General features: G+C 34.3%; 1 protein-coding gene across 9 annotated transcripts in view; it reads left to right on the top strand.

Moving 5' to 3' along the window:
* The window catches only part of LOC139520827 (muscle calcium channel subunit alpha-1-like), a 146,746-nt gene that overhangs the window by 119,579 nt on the left and 12,296 nt on the right, over positions 1–14,871 (top strand). For 2 of the 9 annotated variants that reach the window (XM_071313853.1, XM_071313803.1), the window contains exons 32-44: positions 1,520–1,614; positions 2,480–2,675; positions 3,418–3,545; positions 4,079–4,175; positions 4,708–4,912; positions 9,607–9,737; positions 10,174–10,284; positions 11,258–11,311; positions 12,239–12,540; positions 12,723–12,911; positions 13,142–13,316; positions 13,901–14,015; positions 14,441–14,485. In XM_071313853.1, the coding sequence (XP_071169954.1) occupies positions 1,520–1,614; positions 2,480–2,675; positions 3,418–3,545; positions 4,079–4,175; positions 4,708–4,912; positions 9,607–9,737; positions 10,174–10,284; positions 11,258–11,311; positions 12,239–12,540; positions 12,723–12,911; positions 13,142–13,316; positions 13,901–14,015; positions 14,441–14,485 (1,843 nt within the window). The remainder of the gene's footprint in view (positions 1–1,519; positions 1,615–2,479; positions 2,676–3,417; positions 3,546–4,078; positions 4,176–4,707; positions 4,913–9,606; positions 9,738–10,173; positions 10,285–11,257; positions 11,312–12,238; positions 12,541–12,722; positions 12,912–13,141; positions 13,317–13,900; positions 14,016–14,440; positions 14,486–14,871) is intronic. The other 7 variants (XM_071313819.1, XM_071313863.1, XM_071313810.1 and 4 more) reach the window with 6 other exon arrangements.

The following is a 14,871-nucleotide window of genomic DNA, read 5'->3' as shown; positions in this document are numbered from 1 at the left end:
AATTGGCATGCAGGTATGTAACAAAGTTTCTCTATTATTCTTTATCTATGGAGTAATTGGCATGCAGGTATGTAACAACGTTTCTCTATTATTCTTTATCTATGGAGTAATTGGCATGCAGGTATGTAACAACGTTTCTCTATTATTCTTTATCTATGGAGTAATTGGCATGCAGGTATGTAACAACGTTTCTCTATTATTCTTTATCTATGGAGTAATTGGCATGCAGGTATGTAACAACGTTTCTCTATTATTCTTTATCTATGGAGTAATTGGCATGCAGGTATGTAACAACGTTTCTCTATTATTCTTTATCTATGGAGTAATTGGCATGCAGGTATGTAACAACGTTTCTCTATTATTCTTTATCTATGGAGTAATTGGCATGCAGGTATGTAACAAAGTTTCTCTATTATTAGCATAAAATTCAGTACCCTTTTACTTTTTGTCAGTGCAATATCTTCAGCCTCAGATTCATACAAAGATGTTCAGCCTCATAGTCCAGCTAGTCATACGTCAGATACGGAGACTTATCCTCCTTCCTATGATGGTGCTAATGACAGTAGAGGTGGCATTGTACTAAGAAGATTTTTGCATGTAGCATTGCAGGTTCAGACACTGTATTGGTCTGGTTTTTATGTGAAAAGCATTGTAAATGGCAGCAAAGACACTTAACTTAAGGAGGTGCCAGAGAAAAATAATTTCCAAAAACAAAAATTTCTCATTACAAATTTGATTTATTACTTTATCAAATGGAACAAAAATCATTCAAAAAAATAAATTCGTTTTGGCCCCAGATGACTTTTAAAATGTATATATCATTGAAAAAGCTCCAAATTATCTTCCTTTGGTGCAATTTTTTAGCATTGAAATTGAAATATATTTTCAACTCATTGGTGACCTATATTTTTTATTATATTTTCAAATAAGCTGTACTTAAATAAACTATTGTAAAATTTGAGCGATTTCTGTAATGTAGTTCTTTTTTATTTTGATATTACCTCTATTTCTCTACTATTAGTTCTACAGAAATAAAGTACCTTTACAAAAATGTATGCTTTTTTCAAAGGCAGATTGAAAGCGTTAATGAACGGTGACCCCTTTTTTTACTGTTTAAGTATAAGATAAATAAGATTGAGAATGGAAATGGGGAATGTGTCAAAGAGACAACAACCCGAGCATAGAGCAGACAACAGCCAGATAAAGTTCATTTATAGAAAAATATATCGAAATCCTATATTAAGAAAAAAAATTGATTTAGACTCGTAAGCCTCCTTAAAATGTTATTTTTATTCATTGATATAAGACGATGTGGTATAAGTGCCAATGAGACAACCCTCCATCCAAGTAACAATTTGTAAAAGTAAACATTATAGGTCAAAGTACAGCCTTCAACATGGAGCCTTGGCTCACACCAAACAGCAAGCTATAAAGACAGCATAAAATGACTAGTGTATATTGATATTTTTCAGATATTTGGGCGATATATTTTAATAATGAGGAGAATGTTTATTTTCAGATATTTGGGAAGATATCTATAAATAATGAGGACAGTCAGTTACACAGAAACAACAATTTCCAAACTTTCCAGCTGGCTGTTTTAGTTCTATTCAGGTAAATCTATTTATTATGTATCATAATACCACAGGTAGAGTTCTATTCAGGTAAATCTATTCATTATGTATCATAATACCACAGGTAGAGTTCTATTCAGGTAAATCTATTTATTATGTATCTTAATACCACAGGTAGAGTTCTATTCAGGTAAATCTATTTATTATGTATCTTAATACCACAGGTAGAGTTCTATTCAGGTAAATCTATTTATTATGTATCTTAATACCACAGGTAGAGTTCTATTCAGGTAAATCTATTTATTATGTGCCATAATATCACAGGTAGATGGACTAGTTTAGTATAATATAATAAATGTTATTTGCAACATAACTTAGTGATTGGATGCTAAGGGCAATAAAATCTTTAACAGTTGTTTCAGTGACAGGAACAATGCAGAGTATGCTACCACTTCTGTCTTTAAAGGTTACACACAAATAGAACTGTTAGCAAATTATTAATTTTCTAGTGATTTTAATTTTGTTGAAAATCAAGTTTGTTTACATTTTTACAGCTGAAAACATGCTAGTTTTATATCAAAGCTGCAAACAATCAGAAACATGAAAAACATAGAAATCAAAACTTTGCTAGCTTCCTTGACTTAGGCAGTAAAATTAAACAACGAGCCTTTTTTAAAACATTCTATAAAATATCTGGTTATAAGTACAAGCCAACTGCAAATATCTGGCTGATACATAGTGGTATATCTGAATTGGAAAAAATAATTTACATGTACTTATGTTATCATGTGTACATAAACTTTAAAATCAATGTTTATCCTTACAGATCAGCCACAGGAGAGGCGTGGCAAGATGTCATGTTATCATGTGTACATAAACTTTAATGTCAATGTTTATCTTTACAGATCAGCCACAGGAGAGGCGTGGCAAGATGTCATGTTATCATGTGTACATAAACCTAATGTATTATGTGAAACAGGTCCACCCCCAGATGATCTGGTCAACCAAGTCAACAGCACTTTCACAGCAGCTGCCAATGTTTGTGGAACAGATTTTGCCTACTTCTATTTTATATCTTTCTATATTCTGTGTTCATTTTTAGTAAGTATACCCCCCCCCCTGAATATATGTAGACATAGTTAGATATGACCTGCACCTTTAAATTGAGGGCTATTCCATTAAAATGAACAGGGAACAGACTTTCAAAATATTCCTACAACCAAGAACCATTTTTTAGATAATTTTGCATAATGGTAATAGATGCATACTGCAAAAAAATCCATTGTTAAACTACCCTTCCTACCCTCCCACATACAATAGAATAGCCCTATTGATGGTATAATTGTATTATGTCTTAATTATGGTCTGCTGTATGCAAACCATTTTACGATTGCCAATGAGACAACTCTTCACCAGAGACCAATTGACCTAGATGTGAGTAACCATAGCTCACCGAACGACCTTCAGCAATGAGAATAACCCATATCAAAAAGAAAGCTATATCTAAAAGGCTCCAAAGTGAGGAAAAAAATGGCCTGATTCATGTAAAAAATGAATAACAAATATAATATACAGCAACAAAGTAAAAAGATAGTAACATGAAAATTAAAAGGGATGATATGAAAAAATAGATATTTTCTTATTTCAATACATAAACTCTGGTATAAAATTGTAAATTTTGTTCTAGTTGACTAGTCATCTTTAAATTTTGACACCACAGGTTCAACCATGAATTAAATTTGTAATACTTACAAATTAACGTAGCTTTTAGAATTGATGAGATAGTTATATGTTGAATTTTGCTGTTTTGAAAATTTGCTTATTTCTGCTTTCCATTTTCTAGATTATAAATTTATTTGTTGCTGTCATCATGGACAACTTTGACTACCTAACAAGAGATTGGTCAATACTAGGACCACACCATCTTGATGAGTTTGTTAGATATTGGTCAGATTATGACCCAGAAGCAAAGTAAGTGTATCAGCCGTCATGTAGTTTTTGATCCTTCTTCTATGTGTATGAAGTAGTAGAGCTAACTTGGGTCTGCAGTGTTAACCTTGTGTTAAAATTTGTAGAGAATCATCTGTTAATGAGATCCTTATAATTTGAAGAGAATGCTTAGAAAATAATTTCCTTACAATTTGTAAAGAATGCTAATTAAATCATTATCCCCATCCACCCTTTCATTTTTACCAATCTAGAGTTATACCTCTTTATATACATAAAAATTGCTGAACTTTTGGTTTCAGTTCTCTCACTTTAGTTTTCCTAAACCAAATGTTATGAAAGTTATACACAATACTTCTACCGTCCACAGGTATGTCACTTTTTAAAATGATATGATATGCAAGCAGGGGCATCATCTGTGTCCAATGGAAACATTCCCCATTTATTTCTTTTCAGCAGGGGCATCATCTGTGTTCAATGGAAACATTCCCCATTTATTTCTTTTCAGCTTCACCTCTTTATTACAAATTATAAACTGTGTCTTTGTTTATTTTCAGGGGCAGAATCAAACATTTAGATGTAGTTACTTTGTTAAGAAAAATATCACCACCATTAGGTTTTGGTAAATTATGTCCACACAGAGTGGCATGCAAGGTTTGTAGTTTTTATGTACACTTCATACAGTATTATGATCAGAGTGGAAATAAGTTGACTGGTTGGAGAGAAGATTATAATATTAAGAGCTGGCTTTCTCTGGTGTTTATTTTCCTATTTTAAGCAGTATAGTTATAGCTAGATATAAAATGACATGACACTGATAAGTTAAAGCTGAAGAACATACCAGGTTTATATTAGGAATGAAAACCAAATGATTAAAAATTAGAAGCCTGTGTATGTTCTCTAGGTAATCTTATTTACTGAACAAAAAGTCATTGACTAAGGAGTATAGTTCAGATAGGTCAGATTGCTATTTATAGCAATGTGATTGCTGGCTTAAATTATACATCTGTGAAGATTCATAACAATGTTTTTTTGAAAATCGATAGATACAATTTAATGGTACATTCTGTAGGAGTTCATTTAAAATGAGATGATGGTTTTATATTACAGCGGTTAGTCAGTATGAACATGTCTTTTAACAGTGAAAGTACTGTCTTATTTAATGCGACTCTGTTTGTTATTTCAGCGCTTAGTCAGTATGAACATGCCTTTAAACAGTGATGGTACTGTCATGTTTAATGCGACTCTGTTTGCGTTAGTTCGAACATCGCTGAAAATTAAAGTGGAAGGAAATATTGATGATTGTAATGAGGAACTACGGAAAGTTATTCTTAAAATCTGGAAGAGAACAAATCAGAAACTACTGGACCAAGTGGTCCCCCCTGCTGGTAGTAAGTTTGTTATACCTTCCTGTTAGTACTAACATCAAAGTTACTTTATGTCCGATCTAGGGAAAAAATTAAAAATTCAAAGAAAATTTTTATATATTATACTTATAATTATTAAAAAAAAATCCAGAAAATTCTAGAAGATTTAAAAAAAAACATATTTAAGAAAAAGGATATATGTATAAAAAAAATGCAAAACTTATAAGGAGAGAAAGAGTAATGTTATCTATACAAATGTATACTAGATTTGATATACACTTCAATATATATTTGAATACTATTTTAATACAAAAGCATTATTTATTGATAACTGAAATATAAGGTGACTATGATGTTGAAATGTTTTTATAATTTAGAGCACTCTTATTATTTGTAAAGAGTGTTATTGATAGATTAGTCATTTTAGCTCCTTTTGATGTTATATTTGAAGTGGATTATTTTTTTCTTTTTGATTGGTGTTATTAGATTTATTACAACTCAACTTATTTTTTGTGAAGATCCTCAACATGGAAGTGAAATCTTTTTAGACAAAGCATTGACTTGAATTGTTTGATTTTTAATGGTAAAGACAACAGCCAGTCTTTTCACTGTTATTTTGACACCTTGATGCATAATTTCATTGTTTAGATATATAGTGACCATAAATGATATATATCACAAAAAGACCAAATGGATTTTAATGGTTAGAAAAAATAATTTAGTTTAGTGTCACTAAATTGGTGTTCAGGTGAAAAAACTTCCACAAGATCCAACATTTCCAAATAATTAAAGTATTACAACACTGTATAGCACATCTTCGCTAGCCAAGGGTTATGATCAGTCCCCTCCTCTCAGTATTACAACACTGTATAGCACATCTTCGCTAGCCAAGGGTTATGATCAGTCCCCTCCTCTCAGTATTACAACACTGTATAGCACATCTTCCCTAGCCAAGGGTTATCATCAGTCCCCTCCTCTCAGTATTACAACACTGTATAGCACATCTTCGCTAGCCAAGGGTTATGATCAGTCCCCTCCTCTCAGTATTACAACACTGTATAGCACATCTTCACTAGCCAAGGGTTATGATCAGTCCCCTCCTCTCAGTATTACAACACTGTATAGCACATCTTCGCTAGCCAAGGGTTATGATCAGTCCCCTCCTCTCAGTATTACAACACTGTATAGCACATCTTCACTAGCCAAGGGTTATCATCAGTCCCCTCCTCTCAGTATTACAACACTGTATAGCACATCTTCGCTAGCCAAGGGTTATGATCAGTCCCCTCCTCTCAGTATTACAACACTGTATAGCACATCTTCGCTAGCCAAGGGTTATGATCAGTCCCCTCCTCTCAGTATTACAACACTGTATAGCACATCTTCGCTAGCCAAGGGTTATGATCAGTCCCCTCCTCTCAGTATTACAACACTGTATAGCACATCTTCGCTAGCCAAGGGTTATGATCAGTCCCCTCCTCTCAGTATTACAACACTGTATAGCACATCTTCGCTAGCCAAGGGTTATGATCAGTCCCCTCCTCTCAGTATTACAACACTGTATAGCACATCTTCGCTAGCCAAGGGTTATCATCAGTCCCCTCCTCTCAGTATTACAACACTGTATAGCACATCTTCGCTAGCCAAGGGTTATGATCAGTCCCCTCCACTCAGTATTACAACACTGTATAGCACATCTACGCTAGCCAAGGGTTATCATCAGTCCCCTGCTCTCAGTATTACAACACCGTATAGCACATCTTGGCTAGCCAAGGGTTATGATCAGTCCCCTCCTCTCAGTATTACAACACTGTATAGCACATCTTAGCTAGCCAAGGGTTATGATCAGTCCCCTCCTCTCAGTATTACAACACTGTATAGCACATCTTAGCTAGCCAAGGGTTATCATCAGTCCCCTCCTCTCAGTATTACAACACTGTATAGCACATCTTGGCTAGCCAAGGGTTATGATCAGTCCCCTCCTCTCAGTATTACAACACTGTATAGCACATCTTAGCTAGCCAAGGGTTATGATCAGTCCCCTCCTCTCAGTATTACAACACTGTATAGCACATCTTCCCTAGCCAAGGGTTATCATCAGTCCCCTCCTCTCAGTATTACAACACTGTATAGCACATCTTGGCTAGCCAAGGGTTATGATCAGTCCCCTCCTCTCAGTATTACAACACTGTATAGCACATCTTAGCTAGCCAAGGGTTATGATCAGTCCCCTCCTCTCAGTATTACAACACTGTATAGCACATCTTAGCTAGCCAAGGGTTATGATCAGGCCCCTCCTCTCAGTATTACAACACTGTATAGCACATCTTAGCTAGCCAAGGGTTATGATCAGGCCCCTCCTCTCCACTCTTTTTTGCCCATCTTTGCTAGCCAAAGGTTATCATCAGTCCCCTCCTCTTCACTCTATTTTGCCCATCTTCGCTAGCCAAGGGTTATCATCAGTCCCCTCCTCTCCACTCTATTTTGCCCATCTTTGCTAGCCAAGGGTTATCATCAGTCCCCTCCTCTCCACTCTATTTTGCCCATCTTCGCTAGCCAAGGGTTATCATCAGTCCCCTCCTCTCCACTCTTTTTTGCCCATCTTCGCTAGCCAAGGGTTATCATCAGTCCCCTCCTTTCAGTATTAAAACACTGTATAGCACATCTTCGCTAGCCAAGGGTTATCATCAGTCCCCTCCTCTCCACTCTATTTTGCCCATCTTTGCTAGCCAAGGGTTATCATCAGTCCCCTCCTCTCCACTCTATTTTGCCCATCTACGCTAGCCAAGGGTTATCATCAGTCCCCTCCTTTCAGTATTAAAACACTGTATAGCACATCTTCGCTAGCCAAGGGTTATGATCAGTCCCTCCTCTCAGTATTACAACACTGTATAGCACATCTTCGCTAGCCAAGGGTTATCATCAGTCCCCTCCTCTCAGTATTACAACACTGTATAGCACATCTTTGCTAGCCAAGGGTTATCATCAGTCCCCTCCTCTCCACTCTTTTTTGCCCATCTTTGCTAGCCAAGGGTTATCATCAGTCCCCTCCTCTCCACTCTATTTTGCCCATCTTCGCTAGCCAAGGGTTATCATCAGTCCCCTCCTCTCCACTCTATTTTGCCCATCTTTGCTAGCCAAGGGTTATCATCAGTCCCCTTCTCTCCACTCTATTTTGCGGTCGTACTTTGGTATTATGTTGTCAAAGGCATTTGGTTTTTCACACAATTACTTAAGTATTAGTGGATAGAAATCTATTAAATTTAAACACAAGGTTTATGACCAGAAAGGAAGGTTGGATTGATTTTCGGGTGATGGTCCCAACAATTTAGAAATTAGGGGCCCAAATAGGCACTTTTCTAGTTTCCAGACAACAACTTGTGGAATGGTGTATGGATCTCTCTGAAATTATATCACAAGTTTCCGTACCACAAAGGGATGGTAAAAAATGGTTTTGGGGGTTATGGAACAAACTGTTCAGGAATCAGGGGCCAAGAAGGGGGAACAACAAATGTGGGCTGGTTAATTGACAATTACTCTAGTACAAAACATAGTATTAAATTTTGTGACATTTATGGTAACTTGGCCCTTACAGGTTTTCTAATGTCCTTTATATTGGAGTTTAAAAACCTTAGTGTCCTTTTTGTTTTGACATGTCAACTTTTTATATGCTTTTTTTATGCACAAATCTTTCAAAAACAAAATTAAATATATATTGAAAATCTGTTTGTCAAAAATTGACTTTTGTTGTGCCATTCAAAATAAGTTAATAAAATTTAAGAAATGGAAAATCAGAATTTCAAAAGTGATACATTTATGAAAGGTTGTTGTAGTATAGTGTTTTGAATGCATGATGTGTGGTGTTTTTGTAGCTTGTGTCTGACCACATATCATTCTAAAGTCTTAGAGACTAATGACTATTGTGAGTTGTGCAGACCAGACTTTTGTGAATTAGTTTAATATTTTATTGGTAATAGTAATTTATAGATACATCTTGTTGCAAATTGAAACATGTCCAATATCACTGCACAGAGATTTTATGATAACAGAAGATTTTTGAGTACCTCACTTTGAGTCCCCTTAGAGATATTGACTCTTAGTTCTCATTTTTACAAATACTCTTGTGTGATCTTATCCTTATGTGGTCTTCTCCACATTTTAGTGGGTCCACTCATGAAATATTTCCTTGCATTCTTTATATGAGAGACATTATTGTGTGTCCACTCATTTAATAAATATTACCTTGCATACTTTATAGAGAAATAATTTAGTGTGTCCCCCTCATGTTATAAATATTGTCTTGCATTCTTTACAGAGATATATTTCAGTATGTCCACTCATTTTATAAATATTGCCTTGCATACTTACAGGAGAGACATTTTAGTGTGTCCGCACTTATTATAAATTTTGCCTTTCTAAATATTGCTTTGACTTTACAGGAGAGACATTTTAGTGTATCCACTCATTTTATAAATATTGCCTTGCATACTTCACAGGAGAGACATTTTAGTTTGTCCACCCATTTAATAAATATTGCCTTTACTTTACAGGAGAAACATTTTAGTGTATCCACTCATTTTATAATAATTGCCTTGCATACTTAACAGAAGAGACATTTTAGTGAGTTCACCCATTTTATAAATATTGCCTTGACTTTATAGGAGAGACATTTTAGTGTGTCCACACTTATTATACATATTGCCTTGCATTCTTTACAGGGGAGGATGATGTGACAGTAGGAAAATTCTATGCAACTTTTCTTATACAAGATTATTTCCGACGCTTTAAGAAGCGTAAAGAACAAATGCAGAAAATCCAGAAAGGGCAAGAGCATACAAATGCCTTACAGGTAAGAAAATATTAGGTCAAGAGCATACTAATGCCTTACAGATAAGAAAATATTAGGTCAAGAGCATACTAGTGCCTTACAGGTAATAAAAGTCAAGAGCATACCAATGCTTTACAGGTAAGAAAATATTGGGACAAGAGCATACCAATGCCTTACAGGTAAGAAAAGGTCAAGAGCATACCAATGCCTTACAGGTAAGAAAAAAATCGCTCATTGAATTTGACATATCTACATCTTATCATATATTGGTCTTTACTTAATGTCCAGTGACAACAAAAATCTTACATGTTTGCCTTAGTACAAAATGTTTATTAGACATTTTCATATCTTAATGGTTCCCATGGATATGAGGAATAAATTGGATAGTATGACAAAGAAATGACAATTGAATTAAATAATAGCTTTGAGTTCTAAATTACAGAATTGTTTTTCACAGGCTGGTTTACGTGCTGTTCATGACTTAGGACCAGAATTACGTAGAGCTATTTCTGGTAACCTAGATGAGGAAGATTTCAATGAAAAAGATGTGGAGGAACCAATGCATAGAGTAAGTCTTTTCTACATTCTTGGTACTGACAATTAGTCAGTTCCAACTTGATCCGTCTTTGTACTAACAATTAGTCAGTTCCAACTTGATCCGTCTTTGTACTAAAAATTAGTCAGTTCCTACCTGATCCGTCTTGGTACTAACAATTAGTCAGTTCCTGCTTGATCCATCTTTGTACTAACAATTAGTCAGTTTCTGCTTGATCCGTCTTGGTACTAACAATTAGTCAGTTCCTGCTTGATCCGTCTTGGTACTAACAATTAGTCAGTTCCAACTTGATCTGTCTTTGTACTAACAATTAGTCAGTTCCTGATTGATCCGTCTTGGTACTAAAAATTAGTCAGTTCCTATCTGATCCGTCTTGGTACTAACAATTAGTCAGTTTCTGCTTGATCCGTCTTGGTACTAACAATTAGTCAGTTCCTGCTTGATCCGTCTTGGTACTAACAATAATAAAACTGAGAGTGGAAATGAGGAATATGTCAAAGAGACAACAACCCAACAAAAGAGTAGAAAACAGCCAAAGACCAACAATGGGTCTTCAAAGCAAAGAAAAATCCTGCACCTATTTTTTGAGTGTTTTTTTTTTTTAAAAGGGGGGGTTTTCACATGTCGCACTGTATCTCAATAATAGTTTATGATTATTGCTTAAAACTTTACATACTTCTTAGTTATATTAATCTAAAGAACTCTATATTTTTGGGTGATGATTCAAAATTTTATTTTAGAGTTATTAAGTTTTTTGTAAAAAAAGGTGGCTCATTTGTCTCTCTGTATCTCAGAAACTATTGATGATTATTGCGTAAAACTTCGCACACAAGACAACAGGTATATCATGCACTTGTGGCATAGAAATAAATTCTGATTTTAGTATGCTCAATTTCAAAATTAACAAATTAATGTCAGATATGTCATATTTTAAGTTGTATGCATATAAAATGCGATTTTTATTAACATTGTTTCTCCAAATTAGGATCAATATCTGATTATAAGTGGACCTGAGGGAGAATTTTATGAGTTACACCCTGTAAGTTGGTAGTTTTCTATGCACAGTAGAACAATACACAAACATAGGGTTTAATTTCAGGGAACAGCTGTAGTTATGATTTTAAAAACTTTTACCAAAAATAATTCACATCCCTCTTTGTTTTGCTGGTAGTAGAAAATAAGAAAGGAAGAATATATACAGCATTCTTGGCAAAGTACTGACCGACTCTGACAAAATTTTATGTTTTGCTGTAATTTAATGTGTAGTTCTATTAGACAAATCCTTTAACATTATTTGTATTGATAAAAAAAAATCAGTATGATATGTTAAAAGTGAAGAAATATTTTTCAATTTTAACAAATTTTCTGTGGTTGCAGGAAAATCCTGACAACTTTATTTTTCGTGTTCTATCTTTATACAGCAAACTAGAAAATAAAAACCTCCAATACATATAAAGGTGTTGCCTTTTAGCACATGATATTCACCACTCTATATTCCTCCCTTACAGCCTGATCCACACTTTATAGTGCTTTTTCAGTATTGTTCCACATTAGTTATTTCTGTAGAAAATGATATATTTAACAACTACATGCACAAAACTCAAATATATAAATCATTAGCTATGTTTGAAACATTTTTAAAAAACTAGAACGTAACTTTCTGAAATCTGGAAAAATTTGCATTTACGATGGGAATCTAGTTGTGCAATATTTGAATAGTCACTTTAATTGGAGGGTTTTCAATAATTACTTGTTCTTCACACTTGTGATGATTTTGTGTCTCACCCAATCTCGTGGATTGGCAATACATGCTCTATTAAGTTTATATTCTGAGGGCACACAGGTTGTCACCTAAGTTTACAGATACCTGTTCCTACAAAATACATATAGATATAGATAATAGCTTAGATTAGGACTTGAATAGGTCACTAAAGTTGTTCATAATTATTTTGATTTTTTTTCTCAGAGAAACCACAGCTTGTTTGGCAGTGTGATGACAGCCATTACGGGAGTCAACAAAACAGCATTACCGATTGCCGGCAAAACTCCTCAGTATCTTGCTAATCAAACGCCAAAAATTATTCCTGCCAATTCTCACACCACTATCTCACCACAGAATTCAATCAATGGTAAAGTGACACCTGGTGGATCCAGTAATCACCTAAATGTAGAATATCGTAATGCCATTAATCGTTCACCTTCACCTTTAGCTCCAGTCAAAGTGTCGCCAATTATGTCAAATGACATGCGACGTCTCAGTCATACAAGGTATGTATTAGTTGCCATTATGATGTCATTGTGATATCACAAGTGACGATTTGTACTGAAATGTTCAGATTGAATTAGCCTATTGATTTAACCAGTTATAAATAGACGACAAATAATGTTTGGTTCTTCTCAGTAATTAAGTGGTAGGCTGATACATGATTGTATCACTTTTGTACTTTTAGTGCGATATCTTCAGCCTCAGATTCCTACAAAGATGTTCAGCCTCATAGTCCAGCTAGTCATACGTCAGATACGGAGACTTATCCTCCTTCCTATGATGGTGCTAATGACAGTCGAGGTCACAAGGGCAACAATATAAAGCCAGGGGCCTCAGAGCTCACCAAAAAACAGGGCATTTATGTATATAGAGAGTATGTATTTATTTTACACTTCTATTAAGTTTATGAAACATGGACTTAAGCTTTTACAAATCAAATTCATCCCTGATTTAATATATAGGATTGAAAATTATTTTGTAAATATTATCTTCAAATAGTCAGTTGTTGAAGCAAGTATAATTTGATATAATGGATTTTTCATTAAGAAAGCCATTGATTATTGCTGATTTATTTGTTCATAAGTGATTTTTTTAATTTTGCAGTCTTCCACAAGAAGACAGTGATTTTGAACGAGAGCATACACCACCTACACCTCCACCGAGGAAACTCAGTCGGAAAGGAGCGTCACTGAGACTGCGGTGTTTAGGGAAACAGGAGAGTGACGAGAACCCTCTAATGAAGAAGGTAGCAGAACCTCTCAAATTAACACAAACTCAGGTAGTCAAGCCCTGGATGTTGTTCATTTGACAATTCTTCATATTGATTTAGTTTTCAAAATTGATCAGCAGTCCTATTATTTGACTTTTATTGCTTGGTGTAAATGTTTACTGTAAACATCCATTGAATGTACTACATTGTATTGGTGTACTAAACAAAATTTTGCTTTTATAATCATTATTATCTTTTATTTTGACAGAATTTATTTGCTTATAAATTTGATTTGACTACCTAGTGTTGTGTTTTTTGTGTGGTTTATAATCTTTTTTATTGTTTTACATAACTTTCACTAATTTATATTTCCTTTTAAGCATATTTAAAGTAAGGACATATATTTTTCTGGCATAATCATAGGTTTATTTGGAAAGAAGATTAATCACTTTTATCTTCATTTAGGAAGAAAAAGTGCAATTTAATAAGACTACCCTTCTTTTATAAAGTTTGGTCAATTTAAAAAAGCCTGTTATTTAAAAGAAGTGCTCATTATATCCTCTATCAAATGTCCGACCTTGAAATGTTATCCACTTGTGAAGACGACTTAAACAACAAAATAAATTAAATGTAATTCAATTTGATGATTTCAGGCCATGGCCGTGGCTAGAATGGCACCAGATGGACAACCAAGACCTCTGGTACCAGAACATAAGAAGACACCACCTAATTCTCCAGGCAGCATGAGACAGTCTTACCTGTCACAAGGTACACACCAAATCATTGTTTACAATTAAAATATAGATTGGCATTATTTTCTGAAAACATGCCCAATTGGAACTTATTTACTGTTTTTTTTCAAACTGTACAAATTGCATGTTTTATTATCTTGCCAAATATCTGATTCTTTCACCCAGTTGTCATGGATACATCCAATTGTTTATCAATATAATATTGGCTGCATGTGAATCCCCAAATGATCAAAATTATGGAACTCCTTATCTGTTTTATATTTCATTTTACCCCCAAACTAATAAGAAGAAAGTTTATTTGACAGAAAGTTAAAAGTATTGACTTGTGTCTATTAGAATTTCCCTGATTGAAGCATTTTTTTATGGTGTTGATTGAATGGTGCTGTGACCTTTACATGTCCTTGAACCATGCTATTCTCATACTGAAATGTTGTTATTTAGGTCTTCAGAAACTTTTCCAAAGAAGAAAATCCAAACCTCCATCAGGTTGGTGTTCCCTTTTGCCATAGGCTTTATAGTGAAGGCAACTAAGTGTTGTGATTTCTGTATGCTTTTGTGTAATTTCTCATTTATATGCACATGATATATGTTGCATTGATCAATACACGCTTTTCAATCATGCTACCTGCATATGAACTACATCTTAAAGTGTGGAACAAAATTGTAAATGTAAAAATAATTTTTTTTTAATAATTATAACTTATAAATTATTCCTGATTTTTACTGAACAATATCAAATCCCCATTGTCTTTCAAGCGAAATTTTAAAAAGAAATCATCAAAATTACTTCTAAGAGTTTTAATTTAAACAGTAGATTTTGCCATTCTTTGCTTTAAGAAGTTAAGTAGGATGGGTTATGCCTTTGAAACATC

Source organism: Mytilus edulis, chromosome 1, assembly GCF_963676685.1.
Source record: "Mytilus edulis chromosome 1, xbMytEdul2.2, whole genome shotgun sequence".
In the NCBI taxonomy this organism is placed as follows: Eukaryota; Metazoa; Mollusca; class Bivalvia; order Mytilida; family Mytilidae; genus Mytilus; species Mytilus edulis.
The sequence above is the reverse complement of the archived record's forward strand: the minus strand, read 5'-3'. Positions and strand labels throughout refer to the sequence as shown.